This window comes from Ostrinia nubilalis, chromosome 6 (genome assembly GCF_963855985.1).
Source record: "Ostrinia nubilalis chromosome 6, ilOstNubi1.1, whole genome shotgun sequence".
In the NCBI taxonomy this organism is placed as follows: Eukaryota; Metazoa; Arthropoda; class Insecta; order Lepidoptera; family Crambidae; genus Ostrinia; species Ostrinia nubilalis.
In genome coordinates, this window is record NC_087093.1 from 8681303 (window position 1) to 8698122 (window position 16820).

At 33.8% G+C, this 16820-nt stretch overlaps 2 protein-coding genes across 2 annotated transcripts; one reads left to right on the forward strand and one right to left on the reverse strand.

Moving 5' to 3' along the window:
• Window positions 1–259: 259 nt before the first annotated feature.
• Window positions 260–1442, reverse strand: LOC135072939 (thyrostimulin alpha-2 subunit). Its single transcript, XM_063966953.1, has 3 exons — window positions 1331–1442; window positions 852–1018; window positions 260–603 (listed from the first exon to the last, which is right to left on the reverse strand). The coding sequence occupies exons 1-3, from the start codon at window positions 1416–1418 to the stop codon at window positions 511–513; spliced, it is 348 nt and encodes a 115-aa protein (XP_063823023.1). The 5' UTR covers window positions 1419–1442; the 3' UTR covers window positions 260–510.
• A 1284-nt stretch (window positions 1443–2726) lies between these two features.
• On the forward strand, window positions 2727–7523 carry LOC135072555 (exportin-1). The gene is made up of 4 exons (XM_063966511.1): window positions 2727–2954; window positions 3310–6289; window positions 6385–6528; window positions 7238–7523. Exons 2-4 carry the CDS (start codon window positions 3404–3406, stop codon window positions 7382–7384), a joined length of 3177 nt encoding a protein of 1058 aa, XP_063822581.1. The 5' UTR covers window positions 2727–2954; window positions 3310–3403; the 3' UTR covers window positions 7385–7523.
• Window positions 7524–16820: the final 9297 nt, after the last annotated feature.

A 16820-nucleotide genomic window follows, 5' to 3' on the forward strand; every position in this document is an offset into this window, starting at 1 on the left:
GTGGTTTTATTAATATTCTTTTCAAGACTGGCCTAGTTACGTTACATTTATTTCGCGATGAATTGGAAAGGTCTTATTTAGAATCAATGTAACGTTCTGTGGAAAAAAAAACAGCAAATAAAAAGTTTTGTCCGAAGTTTTTTAAGTTTTTGACAACACACGTCTCACGGGGGTGATCATGGAATAAAATAAAAGGAACATTAAAATAATTAATTTTATTTAATTTTGTCAAAAAAAGTTAAAATTTTTGTCACTTAGGTAAAATATAATTTAATCTTATTTTATAATCTTAAAACATAAATTATTGTTAGTTTGAATAGTTACTTCAGTAAAATATTAGAAAATAAGTAAGTAAATGCACAACATACTTAGATTTCTAACTCCTACTACTTACATGTTGCAAAGAGTCCCTGGTTATTAATAATTTATTACCAATGCATTAAATTTTAATAGAGTTTTATACAATTTTAATTGAATTTAATATTCAGTAGTAAAGTAGGCACACGCATTTTATTCTTTTTGGCAATGATAACAAGCACAAGATAATGCTGATTTAAACACTAAATTTCTCTCTCCGTCCAAACAAAGAACTTTAACCGGAACCTGAAAAGAGTAAATGAAAATTATTGTTACTTTACTGTTAAAATATTAAAGAAGAAATCGTACTTACTTTAAATTTTTAACTATTGCACCGAAACATCGTACTTTTGAAGCATTGCAAGGCTCTTATTACAACTATGAGGATAATACAGATCGATCGATCTGTGCTTTAAAAATTATTTTTACGATGTTTCGGTGTGCAATAGTTAAAAACGTAAAGTAATTTAACTCATGTGACTTTTGTAACTTACATCTTCAGCTTCCATAATATTGCAGCATTGTCCTAACGACGTGACTGGATGCCGCTTGTACCCCAGCATGATGCTCGGCAGCGACCACGACTCGCAGAAGCCGCGGCAGGCGTTTGTCGTGATTTTAAACTCGACGCAGTCTGGTATGCTGATATTCCTCGTATGACCTAATCAAAATATTATGTAATTAAGGCGTAGTATCATTGTTATATTCAGAAGACACACTATTAATAAGGTTAGGTCAGGTATTCGGTCTGCCTGCCCAGACCAAGTAAACATCCTATTCAAAGGATTTTGATTTATCTTTAGGAATCAAACACTACTTAAGTAATTACATAAAAATTAAAGGGTGGTGACTCGATGAACAATGGTTAACTGGTAGAGAATAAGTACCTACTGGCATTAATCCCGCTATTTGTACAACTTTACGCTACGTGCAATTAAAATTTATACATCCTTCAGTCAAGATTACACATTACCTATACGATGACATCCGGGTTTTCTCCACGCGTCAGCGGCTAACGTACCACTAAGAGACAAAAACAATATTAAAACTTTTAGACACATTTTCAGTAAACTTTGCGAGACGTTCAAGAAAAATTGTGCTTTACAGTCTGATCAACTGCTAGCTTTTATACCAAGACGGACGTCATGGTACAAGTCGATCAGATGTGGTCAAGTTTAGGCAAGTTTCAGAGCAATTTTCAATTGCATGCCTGGATTAATTTAAAAAGAAACTTTATTATTAGATGTGATGATGTGCATAGCTGCGCATATTACCTAAGTCCTAAGAGGGTACCTAATTAAGTTTTCTATTAAATAAAACACTGAAAATGATGGTGACCGTCTCTTCCACTGCTTCTTCTTGGTCTCACAGCAATGTCATCAGAATTCAGTGCAGTCTCGGTATGTTTGGGAGGTTTCCTCAAAAGGGCCTTTGTACAGATTTTGTGTTAGAATTTCATTCTGGATAAGGGTTTGCTAGCTCTGATCATGTAAATTTATTCAGTTAAATGACATAAAGTTTCCACCTCATAACTTTATTTATTTGGACGTTAGTCTAAATTAATGAGGTGGCAGGCAGTTGAAAAGGACCGTGAAATTATGAAGTGTTAGTGATAAACAAACAGGTCAAGTGAGAATGAGACTCAGAATATGGCTGTAGAGTTGTTGTACTGCAACACAACACAACCCAGGATGTCAGACCGTATCATTATCCTGGTTGTAGCAGTGCAGTGGGAAGAATGTCAATTTAGAATATGTTTTTGTTTTAAGAATTTACTTAGTAAGACTGGTCGATCATTACAAATATGGTGGTGCCTGTATACAAATTGCATCATGATTGCATATTTAGTAAGATATGTATTGAGTAAGTATTGACGAATCACTTAAAAGCATTAATTTTTTACTCTTCTAACAATTTGGTCACAACGGGAGTCAAACCCGCTACCGCTAAAACCGAAAGAGCAAATTATGCCATGTAATTAAATACGTCATAAAAATAAATTCGAAGAACATGCAAAAACTAACGTAATCAACATTAAACAAGAGACTCATAAATATCGAAAGGTTTAATTTATGAATACTAGTGAACAACAAAAATAAAATAAATAAAGCGAGCGACGCCGCATGTGCGCAACCCTTTATAATAGTCATGCACCTAACAACGATACGATCACGATACGATGAACAACTATCAATTTAATTGATTTTTTCTCTTTTTAACTATATAAGTGAAAAAGAGAGGTACCTATAAAAGCCGTCATGTCAGTTTAATCATATCGATTTCGTTTTCATCAGTTTTCATACATAGACCAACTTTATCGATTAAAAAGATAAAAAATACTAGAAATTCATAAAATAATTTAGCTTTTTCTGAATTTTGTGTTAGAAATAATTCCTTAGCGAAAATTTATAGTTTCGATAGTAGTAAAGTATGCTAAGTTATTTTTCACATGTCATGCTCTAAGTTTGTGAGAAAACAGCTAAATACTGCGGCATAGACAAGGATTTGTATGTATGCTTTTTGAAGCTTCACGAAAACAACGGACTAGTATGTATGGAAGTGCGTTAGACTGATTGCGCCGCAAATTATTTACTCGGGTATGTAATTTCTCATAAATCGAATACCAAAATGAACGTAGGGGTTGTTTTAAAAAACTCTATTTACATTTAGTGCTTTCTGATTTCTGCGAGTTACCTGTAGAAGTCTCTGACAAACGTACGGGGTGTGTGTTCTATATACCCCTTTCTTGCTTAATTTTTGCAAATGTTTTTCAATCAAATTGATACATTAACGCTAGTGATTGCAAAACATCATCAATCGTGTTTGTGATACGCCAATTTGTCCTTGAAAAATTGCGGCTTATTTTGTTAATATTTTAGAGGTTATATCACAAAAATTTTGTGTATTACATTTATCTCTATCATTCCTAATAATAATTAATTTATTTTTCAGTGTCGCATATGGTGAGGAATGAATGTGAATAAATCAATATAAGTTTGGCTTTATACAAGGGGAACAAATTTAAATAAGTTGTACCAAAATCAGAATGGCAACTTTAGAGCAACAAGCATCTAAACTTTTGGATTTTAACCAAAAACTCGACATCACTTTGCTGGATAATATTGTCGGATGTTTGTATTCATCTGTGGGTGAGCAGCAGCGGATAGCACAGGACATTCTTACTGCTCTAAAGGAACATCCCGATGCTTGGACACGAGTTGATACAATTTTGGAGTTTTCTCAAAATCAAGAAACTAAGTACTATGCTTTACAAATTTTGGAACAGGTGATACAAACCAGATGGAAAGTTTTACCCAGAAACCAGTGTGAGGGAATTAAAAAATACATTGTGGGTCTTATCATCAAAAATTCATCTGATCCAGTCACTATGGAGAATAACAAAGTGTATCTGAAAAAGCTTAACATGATTCTTATTCAAGTGTTAAAAAGGGAATGGCCACACAACTGGCAAACCTTCATAAGTGACATAGTGGGTGCGTCCAAGACCAACGAGAGCCTTTGTCAAAACAATATGGTCATTTTGAAACTACTCAGTGAAGAAGTGTTTGTTTTTAGCACAGGACAACTTACACAGACAAAAGCAAAACATCTCAAAGATACTATGTGTTCTGAGTTTAATCAAATATTTCAACTATGTCAATTTGTACTTGAAAATTCACAAAATGCAACATTGGTAGATGCAACACTTCACACATTGTTAAGATTTCTGAACTGGATTCCTTTGGGTTACATATTCGAAATGAAGTTAATTAGCACTTTAATTTTTAAGTTTTTGAATGTGCCAATGTTCCGAAATGTAACATTGAGCTGTCTGACAGAAATAGCTGGTGTAACCGTCAGTAATTATGAAGACCAGTTTGTAGCACTGTTAGTGCAGACAATGGAGCAGCTGGAAGTGATGCTGCCGCTGTCAACCAACATCCGAGAAGCTTATGCTGCTGGTAGAGATCAAGAACAAGTGTTCATTCAAAACTTAACTCTTTTTCTCTGCACATACTTGAAAGAGCATGGTCTGCTTATTGAAAAAAGAGGTCTAACTACAACTCTCATGAATGCTCTTCGATATCTAGTCTTGATATCAGAAGTAGAAGAAGTTGAGATCTTTAAAATTTGTCTGGAGTTTTGGAATGCTTTAGCAGCAGACCTTTATAAAATCAGCCCCCATTCGTCCAGTTTGTACAGCTTAGGCAAAAGTGTCGGTGGAAGAGCTCTGTATGCTGATGTCTTAAGTAGTGTACGCTACATCATGATCTCTCGAATGGCAAAACCAGAAGAAGTGCTTGTGGTTGAAAATGAAAATGGAGAAGTTGTAAGAGAATTCATGAAAGATACTGATTCAATAAATCTCTACAAAAACATGAGGGAAACACTTGTATATTTGACTCACTTGGATTACCAGGACACTGAACGCATCATGACTGAAAAGCTGCAGAACCAAGTGAATGGTACAGAATGGTCATGGAAAAATCTTAACACTCTTTGCTGGGCAATTGGGTCTATCTCAGGAGCTATGATGGAAGAAGATGAAAAACGCTTTTTGGTGGTTGTCATCAAAGAACTTTTGGGCTTGTGTGAACAGAAAAAAGGCAAAGACAACAAAGCTATCATAGCTAGCAACATTATGTATGTTGTAGGACAGTATCCACGTTTCCTAAGAGCCCACTGGAAGTTTTTAAAAACTGTTGTGAATAAACTTTTTGAATTCATGCATGAGACCCATGATGGTGTCCAGGATATGGCTTGTGACACCTTCATTAAAATTGCCTTGAAATGTCGCCGGCACTTTGTAACAACTCAGGTTGGTGAAGCTTGTCCATTTATTGAAGAAATTTTAAGCACAATCAGTTCTATAATTTGTGATCTTCAAACCTTGCAAGTACACACTTTTTATGAAGCTGTAGGATACATGATTAGTGCACAAGTTGACCAAGTAGCCCAGGAACAACTCATTGAGAAATATATGCTTCTTCCAAACCAAGTTTGGGATGATATAATATCACAAGCATCACATAATGTAGACATCTTAAAAGATCCCGAGGCAGTAAAGCAGCTTGTGAGTATTCTTAAAACCAATGTCCGTGCGTGCCGAGCTTTGGGTCACCCTTATGTGGTGCAGCTCGGTAGAATATACTTGGACATGCTTAATGTTTACAAGGTGATGTCAGAAAACATAAGTCAAGCTATAGCCCTCAATGGAGTTGTTGTCACCAAACAACCTCTAATCAAGAATATGAGAATAATAAAGAAAGAAACCCTGAAATTGATCGCCAGTTGGGTATCCCGTTCTACAGATTGTAGTATGGTTTTAGAAAATTTCATACCTCCACTTCTTGATGCAGTTCTTCTGGATTATCAAAGGACCACAGTCCCAGATGCTCGAGAACCTGAAGTATTATCTTGCATGGCTGCAATCGTGTATAAACTTGGTGGGTTCATCACTTCAGAAGTTCCCAAAATTTTTGATGCTGTCTTTGAGTGTACTCTCGAAATGATAAACAAAGATTTTGAAGAATACCCAGAGCATAGAACAGAATTTTTCTTGTTGTTACAAGCAGTCAACACACATTGTTTTAAGGCATTCCTCAGCATACCACCAGCACAATTTAAGTTGGTGCTGGATTCCATAATTTGGGCATTTAAGCATACAATGCGAAACGTCGCCGACACCGGCCTTCAGATACTGTTCGGTTTGCTACAGAATATGGAACTGCATCCTCAAGCAGCACAGAGTTTTTACCAAACATACTTGTGTGACATTTTGGAACATGTATTCAGTGTGGTGACCGACACATCCCACGGTGCCGGCCTCACCATGCATGCGACCATCTTGGCTTACATCTTCTCTCTGGTAGAAGCTGGTCGTGTTACAGTGCCTCTTGGTCCAACCCCGGATAACGTTCTATACATTCAGGTTTGTTATTTATGTAACCATATACTCTTTGTTTATTCTTATCATTGTTTGAAGTATTGATGAAATTGATAACTGTGAACTATTTCTGCTTTCAGGAGTATGTGGCAAATCTTTTGAAAATAGCATTCCCTCACTTAACAGACAATCAGATCAAAATAACTGTCCAAGGACTGTTCAACTTGAACCATGATATTCCTGCTTTCAAAGATCACCTGAGAGATTTCTTAGTACAGATAAGAGTAAGTACTAAACTATAATCAATTTAACTACTAATTATGGCTACAATGGCCAGAAATATAATTTTGTAGACAAAGTAACAAAGGTCAAATAAAAAATATCGGCGTCATCGACATTCAATATTATATGTTGTATAATAAAAGTCAAAGTAGGAATAATATTAGTGAGATATAGCACACTACCCTATTAGGTCCTCCACATGCCATTGGATCTTTTTACTCAAACATAAAATCTTAATCGAGTGTCAATAGAGGGCGTGCGGGCGTCACTACAGCCACTCCATTATGACAGTTGTTTTTTTTAAAGATTATTGGCAATTTGTTATTGCACAAATTACTAATAGTCTCGATAGCCCCGTCGTATTAATCTAAATAATGCTTGTGTCACGAGTGAGCTCACCACAATAGTCGAGCGTCGGCGGGGACCGAGCCCGCGTTCCCCGTATCACGAGTCGGCCGATCCCTTCACCGTTCGGCTATCGTGGCTTTAGAGTAGGCGCACACCGTTGATTTTTAGTTGGCCGATAGTTGTGCCCGACTTTAATTTGTATGAAGAATCGGCCAAATCGAATCGGCGTAGTGTGCGCACTCCCATACATGCCCGTACTGATCAACTGCCCGACTAAACTATCGGCCGACGAAAAATCAACGGTGTGCGCCTACTCTTAAATGTAGTATGGCCAAGCACTGAATATAACGGCGCCGCTTGCAGGAGTACACGGGTGAGGACGACAGCGACCTGTACCTGGAGGAGCGTCTGCTGGCGCTGCGCCAGGCGCAGGAGCTCAAGCGGCGCGTGCAGCTGTCCGTGCCCGGCATCATCAACCCGCACGAGCTGCCCGAGGAGATGCAGGACTAGCGCGCCCCGGCGGGTAACGGTTCACTTTAGATAACTCAGTTAGCGACAGGGAATTAATAAACTATTATTAATTTTACAATGTGACATAACGTGTTTTGTTTACCTATTTTAAGTGAATATACGAAGCTAACAATGCTTTTTTTTTCGTTTTCTTCGCATGGGTTATCACTTTGTTGGTTTGTGATTTAACGGTTATTTATGATATTCACGGTTAGATAGTTGACAATAAAACTCTGAACTACAAGGTTAATCTTTATTCAAAATTTATGGTGAGAACATTCTGTCTACTTACTATACAGCACTATAGTATCCAATTATAAAATTAACGCAATTCATTATGGTTATTAAAAAGATATGACATTCAGTCAAAATTTTGGTATTTATGTATTTATTTTCAATCAATCGGAATGTAATATAAGTAACTATACCTACTTTGTTATAAGTATGAAAACAATATAATAATTTATGATTTATTGACTATAACTTGGAGACTTGAAACATTTTAATTCAAGTAACTAAACATCTTTGAAGTTGATTTTTATCCTCACAAACGTCTCTATATGCATCCAAAATTTTATTGGTACATGAAAATGTATCACTGATGTACATAAAAGTATTGCTTCAAAAACCTGAGCAAAACTCGAATTATATTTCTGGTCACCATTCGGTTGCTATTTATTTTGTATTATGACGTATTAAATTAAAAAAAAAGTAATTATTTTCAAGAATACATTATTCTAATTACATACAGTCAATCTGAGAAACTGCCCATCTCATTATACATGGGCTCGAAATACAATCGCGAAATAAGTAGGTACTTTTTCGCTTTGATTTTTTTTTAATTCAAACATGCTTTGTGAACAACGAATCAAAAGGTACAAAGCTTATTTAATTTAAAATAAATTAAATCAAAATGAAAAAACCTAAATCCGCATTTATATTTTGATCTCCTTTATACTGATGGGCAATGTTACCCAGTTGTCTCCACATTTACAGCTCAAAATAAAAAAATACGTCGTAACACTCATTTTGTTGTGATTGTGATCTAGAGCCAACCCATTCATATAGTTTCAATTCAAAAGTACATTCAGAAGAATTTTGGGTGCAAACCACTATCTAAAATCTAAATCGATTGAATGGAAACAATATTCTAAAATGAGTTTTAGTGATTTTACATTCCTAGATTACTGAACTTTTATTGATATTAAAAATTTTCCCAACTCACATAGCTTTTTAAAGCCGAAAAACGATTCATCTAACTAAAAGATACAAATACTTGAGGAATACTTTGGATTCAATAATGATCATGAGTCTTATTTCGTGGACTGATCATGTTTCTCGACTTGGCGTACTTAAGTAACAAGAATAGGCAAAATTACCTGTGACCATGATTGCTATCTCGTAATATTAATAAAAAAGGTGAAACGAAGTATAGTTGATTGTTGTGAAAAGTTCAACGCTATTTGACTTAATAAAGGCATTGAACAGCTAAACATGAATGTTAATTAAATAGAAATTATTTCTACTCTTTACCTGAAATAAGTTCAATTAAAGGGTGTAAGTTGAATCTAAGTGGACTGTTACCGTTACCTAGCGTTAGTATAGTAGGTCTGTTACTTGTGCCTATAAAATAGTACCTTATTATGTCAGATTGTACAGTGGATCGCATGGAACAATGCAAGGTGATGAATGCAAGTGAAAAGATTTCACAATGCAAATCTTTTCAGTGAAGGTATATTTTGCAAGCACAAGCTAGTGTTAGGACTTAATAATATAAGGCAGTAATGCATCAATTTACATTGCTAGTTGAGGAATAGAATATTTCTATGTTTTTAAGTAATATTCAAAAGTAGGTAATGAAATCTCTGTGATGGAAAACAAGTGTCGGATGTTCTTAATGTGCGCTATGGAATCTGTATTATGAGTAGGTTCTAGGAAAACTTTATAAAGTGAATTGCTGTTAGTAACATTTTATGTTTATTTTTTAATGTTATCTGAACTAATACGTGATGTTTTGGAAATCTAAGCAATCATGTAGATTTCCGAATGCATTTTGGGTCCGATTATTGTCAAGTCTTTCAATTTTGTGTTTGAAATAAACCAATAAATATAAAAAGTGTTTTAATATGGATTGAAATAGTTGATATGGAGGTAAATACTTAGAAGTTGTATATTCATAAGCTAAAAACTCGACTGTTATTTGCACTAAAGCATAATACAATTAAATAGGGAGTTTTAAGGAATAGATAGCAAAACTTTATCCAGATTACGATCATCCAGATGTGTGAACTAGTTGTCTCATACTGCTTATTGTTATTAATATGCTATAGCATTGCTAGTGATATATCCTGTACCAAAGAGCATAAAAGAGTAAGAGACGGCACTCCATAGATATTTTTTGAGCTCACGCACACATATGCATTTTAGAGAACGACCCGCAAATCTTTACCAACCGCACAAACTACAGGCGGAGCTACCAACATAATGCCTTATTTTCTGACAGTATTAGTGACGTTCGTAATAACTTATCGATTATCGATACTTTGCTAGGGTTGTAATTGCATATCGATATCTAGTATAGGAACCTTCAATATTTTAATGATTACTATTTTTATTTTATACTATGTGTAAGTAAAACGAAGTTTTGTAACGTAAATTATTTATTTCGAAATAAAATAGGTATATTACAATAAGTATTGAACATGACATAGCAGTTGTAGGCATGAGGAATTATTGAAAATTATAACAAAGTACAGAAATGATAATTTTGTAAACTTTTATTTTCACAACTTTTCTAAGAAAAAATAGGATTTTTATTTATAAACATCTTTAATTTTCTTATCAGCTGATCGAACCTCAGCCTCAAGATTACTTTTCAATGCTTTGTTGCTGTGCTTTTTTACTTTTGTCAGCAAAATTGTTTTCACTTTTTATGAAGCTGTCATTAATGATTTTACAACTTTTTCTTAGAAAAAGGTAACTTAATATTTTAAACATCTTATCATAAATTTCTTTATTATGTTGTTGACATTTAAACCAACTAAAATTACAATTTGTACTCAACATTAAGAAAATGAATTTTCCAACATTTTCCATATATATCTGGTCGGCAATATGGTCATGATAAAATTGTTTAGCTTCATTTACGGTGGTACATAATTGAATTGTTGGATAAACGAGACTTTTTTTATCATGCCACCATTCGCGAAGAGATATATATGCATACAAATCATTGTCAACAGGAGTTTTCACGCTCAAACACTCTTCACAAATTAAACAAGAACTGTTCTGTAATAGTTTGGCAGCTAAATACCCGCTTACATATACTACTGGTTGGTTTTCAAGGCTACACAAATTTTCAATGGGCTGTTCTAAGTTTTCAGGGTCCGGGATAGACAACACAGGATAAAATTCAGTGTCTGTGGAATCTTGAACATTAATTTTTATTTCTGTTGTTTTTAAATTAGTTTTTAAAATGTCTTTATATTCCAGCATATGTTTATTGTTGTCTGCTTCATAATTAGCACTTCTGCTATGAGGCACTTTCAGCCCAGTAACCATGCTTGTTTTAAGCGCTGCAGTAAAGTGCGTGATAGTGGGATTTCTATTGGTTACACTGTGTTGCCTAATGATTCCAAATAAGTTTTCCAGAGAGTCTTGGTTAAACTGTCTAAGGTTCATATATTTAAACCCTTCATTCTTTAACTTTTCCCAAATATCGTTTAAGGATTTGATAGATATTTGATATCCCTTTACGCATTTAACATTTTTTAGTATCGTGTTTTCTGCTGTTATAAATTTTATGGTTTTTAACTTATCAGTATAAAAGGTCCAAGACTCAATGTGATTACTTGATGTGGAAACATTTTCCCGGATCCCTTTCTTTACGTCATTTAAAGATGATGGACCATTTGTACAATCAAATAGTTTATCTAACTGTTCAATCACAAATGCTGTATCATTGCAATCAGAAACTTCTTTCCATGCCATCATTTTTAAAATAGCTGCCACGGTATTACTCAGAGCATGCGCAGCATACTTCACCCTCATCTTAGTTTTGAATGTTGGATTTACAATGGTACTATTCAGTTTTTTAAAATTTAAAAAATTTCTGTTGTGTTCTTCTGCAACTACCAAATGCCTCCATTGTGCAATTTTTCCATCGAAAGACATATTTCCACTTTTAAAGAAATTGTTTCGTAATGATTTGAACAAGTGAGGGATGTCATAGATTATAAAAATTTTGTCATTATTTACAGAGAAAAAGTTGCTATCTATGCCTTGTCCACAGTTTCTTTTTAACATGTTAAGAGCTCCTATATTTGTAGATCCCTGATCACAAACTGTTGTTAGAACCATAAATCCGATTTCTTTTAATTTTTTGATGATGTCCGATATAATTTTTGCCAGTTTTGCTGTTGATATTGTGCCTTCCACAAAATAGTGCGCAATATATTGTTTGTATTTATGTTTAGCACCCTGTATCATAAACACTAACGCATGGTCTGCAATTTTCTTTTCTCGTCCCATGTTCTCGCCCTCTCCATAATCCACGTAGCCATCCACTTTATCAGCAATTTCGTTATAAATTATCCGTTTCTTTAACGCCATCTCGTCAAATATTAACGAGCAATATTTATTTTCCTTTGGCATACTTGATGCTTTTGCCTCTAACATATCAATTATATTTTTATTTATACCAGGCTCCATTGGTATATTTTTTAAAATCCTTTGGAGCGTTTTAGTGATTGGTAGCGTAAACAGCTTTTGCATATAGCGGTATGCTTTAGGGGACCGTTTAAATATAGCCAAAGCATATATTTTGTTGGCTAAAGTCCACCTTTTTCCTTGTGACTTTTTTTTGTTATTCTGCACTACATCCTTTACTAACGATGTCAGCACTTCCGAATCTAACTTGTCTAAATTCACTCTTGACTTCGCTATATTCCTTATTGTTTTTTTTGCATTTTGTAACTGTCGCCAAAGCCTCTTCTCTTTAATTGTAAATGTTGATGAAGTGTCTGTAATAAAAAAATTTCCATTAGTGAAAAAAACAACATTAAAGCAAATTGAATTGAATATTGGTTAATTAATCAGCAATTTTACTTAGTTTTTTAAATTAGGTATGTTTTATCTTACCTTTCATTTCAATGTTTTTCTTAGGTCTTTTATAACCGTGGACTAATATTTCTGCCTGTGCATCTTGATGGAAAATGTTTTTATCATCTGAAATATTATAAATATGCAAATAAGTTTAAAATTTATTTTGTTGTTTTATGAAACATATTATTTCCAAATCAATCAATCATTATCAAGTTTTAAAAAAATGCAAAGACAGGATAATGATAGCTCTTCTCATAAAATATGAAGCGTGGGCCCACCTTCAATAACAATGACATAATATTAAATTAAAGGCATTTAGAGGTTTTAATGTTCTGCATTCTGGATGCGGTCTGCGGGTATGTCAAGACAATCTGTAAGTGGTCGTGATAAGGCAATCAGTCACGTGTGCTTTGCGTTCTTTGTTCGTATCCGCACGGTCAAATCGCATTAATATAAAATGTACAGAAACCTAGAATGTTGTACATATAAGTTCATTTTGACCTGACTGCAGACTGCAGAACGCATCCAGGGTGGCATTCTTTAGTTTGAGGGAAGGCATATTTTAGAAGGTAAATAATTAGTTTGTACACTTACCATGAGTAATGGGTTTATAGGTCATATGTTCTGGTGCATTGGAAGTAGAAGGAAGAGGTTCAAAAGTTGTTTTTGCAGAAATACCAGAATCTGGTATATCCACAGCTCCCAAACATGTTGAATTTAGTTGTTTGGTTGTAGTTGTAAGGGGAACTGAAAGCAGATAATGAAATGTGAATTGGGTAATAAAATGTCATGTTCTTACCCAACTTTAGGGTACAATCAGTCTAGTACATGTCTTGCTCACATTAAAAATTACTAGCTTATAAATATTATTAAACTAGCTGACCTGGCTAATTAATGTAGATTGCCTAAAATTTTTCAAATTGGTCCGGTACTTTTTTTGAAGAATTTGTATTACACAAATTACTAAAGTCCCTCTAACTCAACACACATTCTAAGCTAAATTGTGTTACGAGTGGGTTTACTACAATATTCAAGCTGTGGGGTTCTAACCCGCACTTTAGGCTATCTTGGCTTCGAGTTACGGAGCCGATCAAATACAAACAAACAATTAAATATTTCCTTTTTATATTATTAGTATAATTTTAGATAAACATACCTCGTTCAACTGGATTTGACTTCTTTGGAATGCAATATGAATGATCATAAAGAACTGTAACAAAGTATAGATATAATTAATAATTGAAATTATATATTATTTATTGATAAGCATACAACACATGTTTGTGGTTACAAAGAAAGAACCTTGTTAAATTGCATTCGGTTGGTTTGTTTTGGAAACCAAAGAAAATTAATTAAGACATCTAAATAATTCAGAAAAATTGATAGATAGTAAATTAAATTTAAAAAAAATAATTGAAGTCATCATCATACCTGTCTTGAGGTTTTCTTTATTGGAGTCTTTTACATGAAGAGGAAACTCTGTCAAAACTTCATCTGGCAAGATGGGATTGCTCAATTCCAGTGTTGGAATAGCTGAGTTCTTCAGCCGAGTTCCTTTGGCATTGAAGGATTCAGGAGTGAAGTGCCCACCACAAACAAACTTCAGTTGGTGTAACTTTTCAATAGGTACATATGCTAAGTCTTCTATGCCAGCATTTTTAACCCACATTCGACAACTGAAATAAGAAATACCTATTAGAAAAGAAAAAGAATAACAAACTGAAATTTATTCATCAACTAATTTCTCTTAGTATTGTTATGCAATTCATTTACAGAGTACGAAACAAAATACTGAAATTAAAAATTGGTTATGGTTATTTACTGTATGATTAAAAATATTAATCCCAGCCTTTAAGTTTACACAATCAGTAAAATTATCTTGTAATAAATGAGTGTTATTAGAAACTTACCGGTCAGAATCCAGAGGAAACCTACTCAAAAGTAAGGGTGATCCACCACGACTTCGCCTCTTATTACAAATAACGCACTTCTTGTTGTTTCTACTCTCCATTATCAGTAGAAGCCTAAAATGAAATAGGTATTAATTAAACAAAGCCTATAATTTCTCTCCAACCAGTGTCAATGCCCTGGTTCATGCATTTACCAGTTTTGAAAGTACATTTACATTTTCATCACATAGGGTTGTTTTTAATGAAAAATAGATTTGTAATAGATCTAATATTTCAAGTAAGTAGATAACATACCCATTAAACAGAAAAGTAAATAAGAGTTTAAACTTCTGTAGAAGTTGAAACACAGCTTATTTAAAAGAGTCTCTATCTCACAAAAAACATAACACTGAACAGCAAACTTTATCACGCCCGATACGGAGGAACATAATCAACTCAACGTAAACGACAGAAAAGTTTATTTACAGTAATATTGCACCAAATCTGAGAAAATAACTTCACACGAATCAATTCGCCGGTTTAAAACTCAAACTCAATTGACAGACATTTTTTTTCATTTGTCAAACTAACAATACTACCAACATAAGGACACTAACAATTATTTTTAGTATGGTGGTATTGATCCGCGGGTTCCCCTGCTATAGTGAAATCAATCCAAAATGCACTTTATTACTTAAGGGATAAGGTTGTATATCAATTGCTACATATAGAGACTAGTTTTTGTATGAGAAGTGTCTACCCACTGTCCTGTACCTTTCTAGTAGTGTGTACCTGTACAGTTCACTCACACACCAAATTGATTCCTCCCCTCTTCTGTATACAGTGTGAGTCACGTTAAAGTGTACATATGAAAATATATGAAACTAGACCTATTTTTATCGACAAAAAAGAGGTCAAAATTTTTTTGAGATTTTTTTAAAAATTTTTATAGAATTTTTTTTCTTCCAATTACTTATTGTAAAGAAAACGTAATAACTTTTAAACTAAGCGGTATATCCTGATAAAATAAAAACAGTAATAATGCTAAAAAACAGGCAATACTAAAAAAATACATAAAATACACAAAAAATGCCAACAAATAATAAAAAATGACACTTTTTGAAAAAAATCTGCTTTTAAATTCGTGTTTTTTTGGTTATTTGATAAATTTCTCCAAAAAATGCCCCTATAACCGGTAGTTTTTATTACTTTTTATTATTCTCTATCGTATTACCTTCGTAAAACCAAAAATCGCATGTCTCTATCCCTATCACAACATTTGCTATGATCGTTTGAACAAAGGCCTGCCACAACATTATTCTCCGCTACAGGTAGAGACAATTTTAATTTTAACTAAAATGCTTATTTTACTTCTAAATCTTTTATTTTTATTTGAAATATAACTTGTCTTTATCAAATTTACAAATCTAGAGCCATTTTCAGTTTCGTTGTTAGCGAAACTTTGAATGGCGCGCCCGGAGAGGCTTAGTTCAAACGATCATTGCAAACGTTGTGATAGGGATAGAGACATGCGATTTTTGGTTTCACGAAGGTAATACGATAGAGAATAATAAAAAGTAATAAAAACTAGCGGTTATAGGGGCATTTTTTGGTGAAATTTATCAAATAACCAAAAAAACACGAATTTAAAAGCAGATTTTTTTCAAAAAGTGTCATTTTTTATTATTTGTTGGCATTTTTTGTATACTTTATGTATTTTTTTAGTATTGCCTGTTACTTAGCATTATTACTGTTTATATTTTATCAGGATATACCGCTTAGTTTAAAAGTTATTACGTTTTCTTTACAATAAGTAATTGGAAGAAAAAAAATTCTATAAAAAATTAAAAAAAAATCTCAAAAAAATTTTGACCTATTTTTTGTCGATAAAAATAGGTCTAGTTTCATCTATTTTCATATGTACACTTTAACGTGACTCACACTGTATAAGCTGAGCCCCGATTACGGTAACTTTTAACGTCTACAATCCAGACACGCTTCATCGATTCTGCGATACGATTGGTCAAAACAGCTGACGTACGCTGTAGAACGACCAATCGTATCGCAGAATCGAGAAGCGTGGCTGGATTGGAAACGTTAAAAGTTACCGTAATCGGGACTCTGGACTCTCCGCGACAGTAAAGAAGCGCGTAAGTATTGAAGGTTCTTCGTGAGCCGAGCTCCTCGACGTGGCCTTTTCATTATTTTTTCCAGATAATGTTGCTATCTATTACGCACACCGGCACCGTACACATCACATGAAACACAAAACAAAATAAAAAAAAAAAATATTCGGCAAAATATCAGCTGTCTTATTGTAATTAGGTAGCGATCTCTTCCAGACAACACAAGGAGAGGAGTTAGTGGACTTCAAAAAAGTGGATTGAGGTGAATAATATTAATTAATACAAGTAAAAATATTTGTTCCACGACTACTGGCTAAG

What these genes read in the sequence shown, in the direction of transcription:
- LOC135072939 (XM_063966953.1), bottom strand. Translation starts at nt 1,418, where the DNA reads ATGTGTCTAAAAGTTTTAATATTGTTTTTGTCTCTTAGTGGTACGTTA. An exon ending in ACCCGGATGTCATCGTATAG is followed by an intron (nt 1,019 to 1,330) that starts GTAATGTGTAAT and finishes TATTTTGATTAG; the next exon opens with GTCATACGAGGAATATCAGC. An exon ending in ATATTATGGAAGCTGAAGAT is followed by an intron (nt 604 to 851) that starts GTAAGTTACAAA and finishes TACTCTTTTCAG; the next exon opens with GTTCCGGTTAAAGTTCTTTG.
- LOC135072555 (XM_063966511.1), top strand. Translation starts at nt 3,404, where the DNA reads ATGGCAACTTTAGAGCAACAAGCATCTAAACTTTTGGATTTTAACCAA. An exon ending in ATAACGTTCTATACATTCAG is followed by an intron (nt 6,290 to 6,384) that starts GTTTGTTATTTA and finishes TTCTGCTTTCAG; the next exon opens with GAGTATGTGGCAAATCTTTT. An exon ending in ATTTCTTAGTACAGATAAGA is followed by an intron (nt 6,529 to 7,237) that starts GTAAGTACTAAA and finishes CGCCGCTTGCAG; the next exon opens with GAGTACACGGGTGAGGACGA.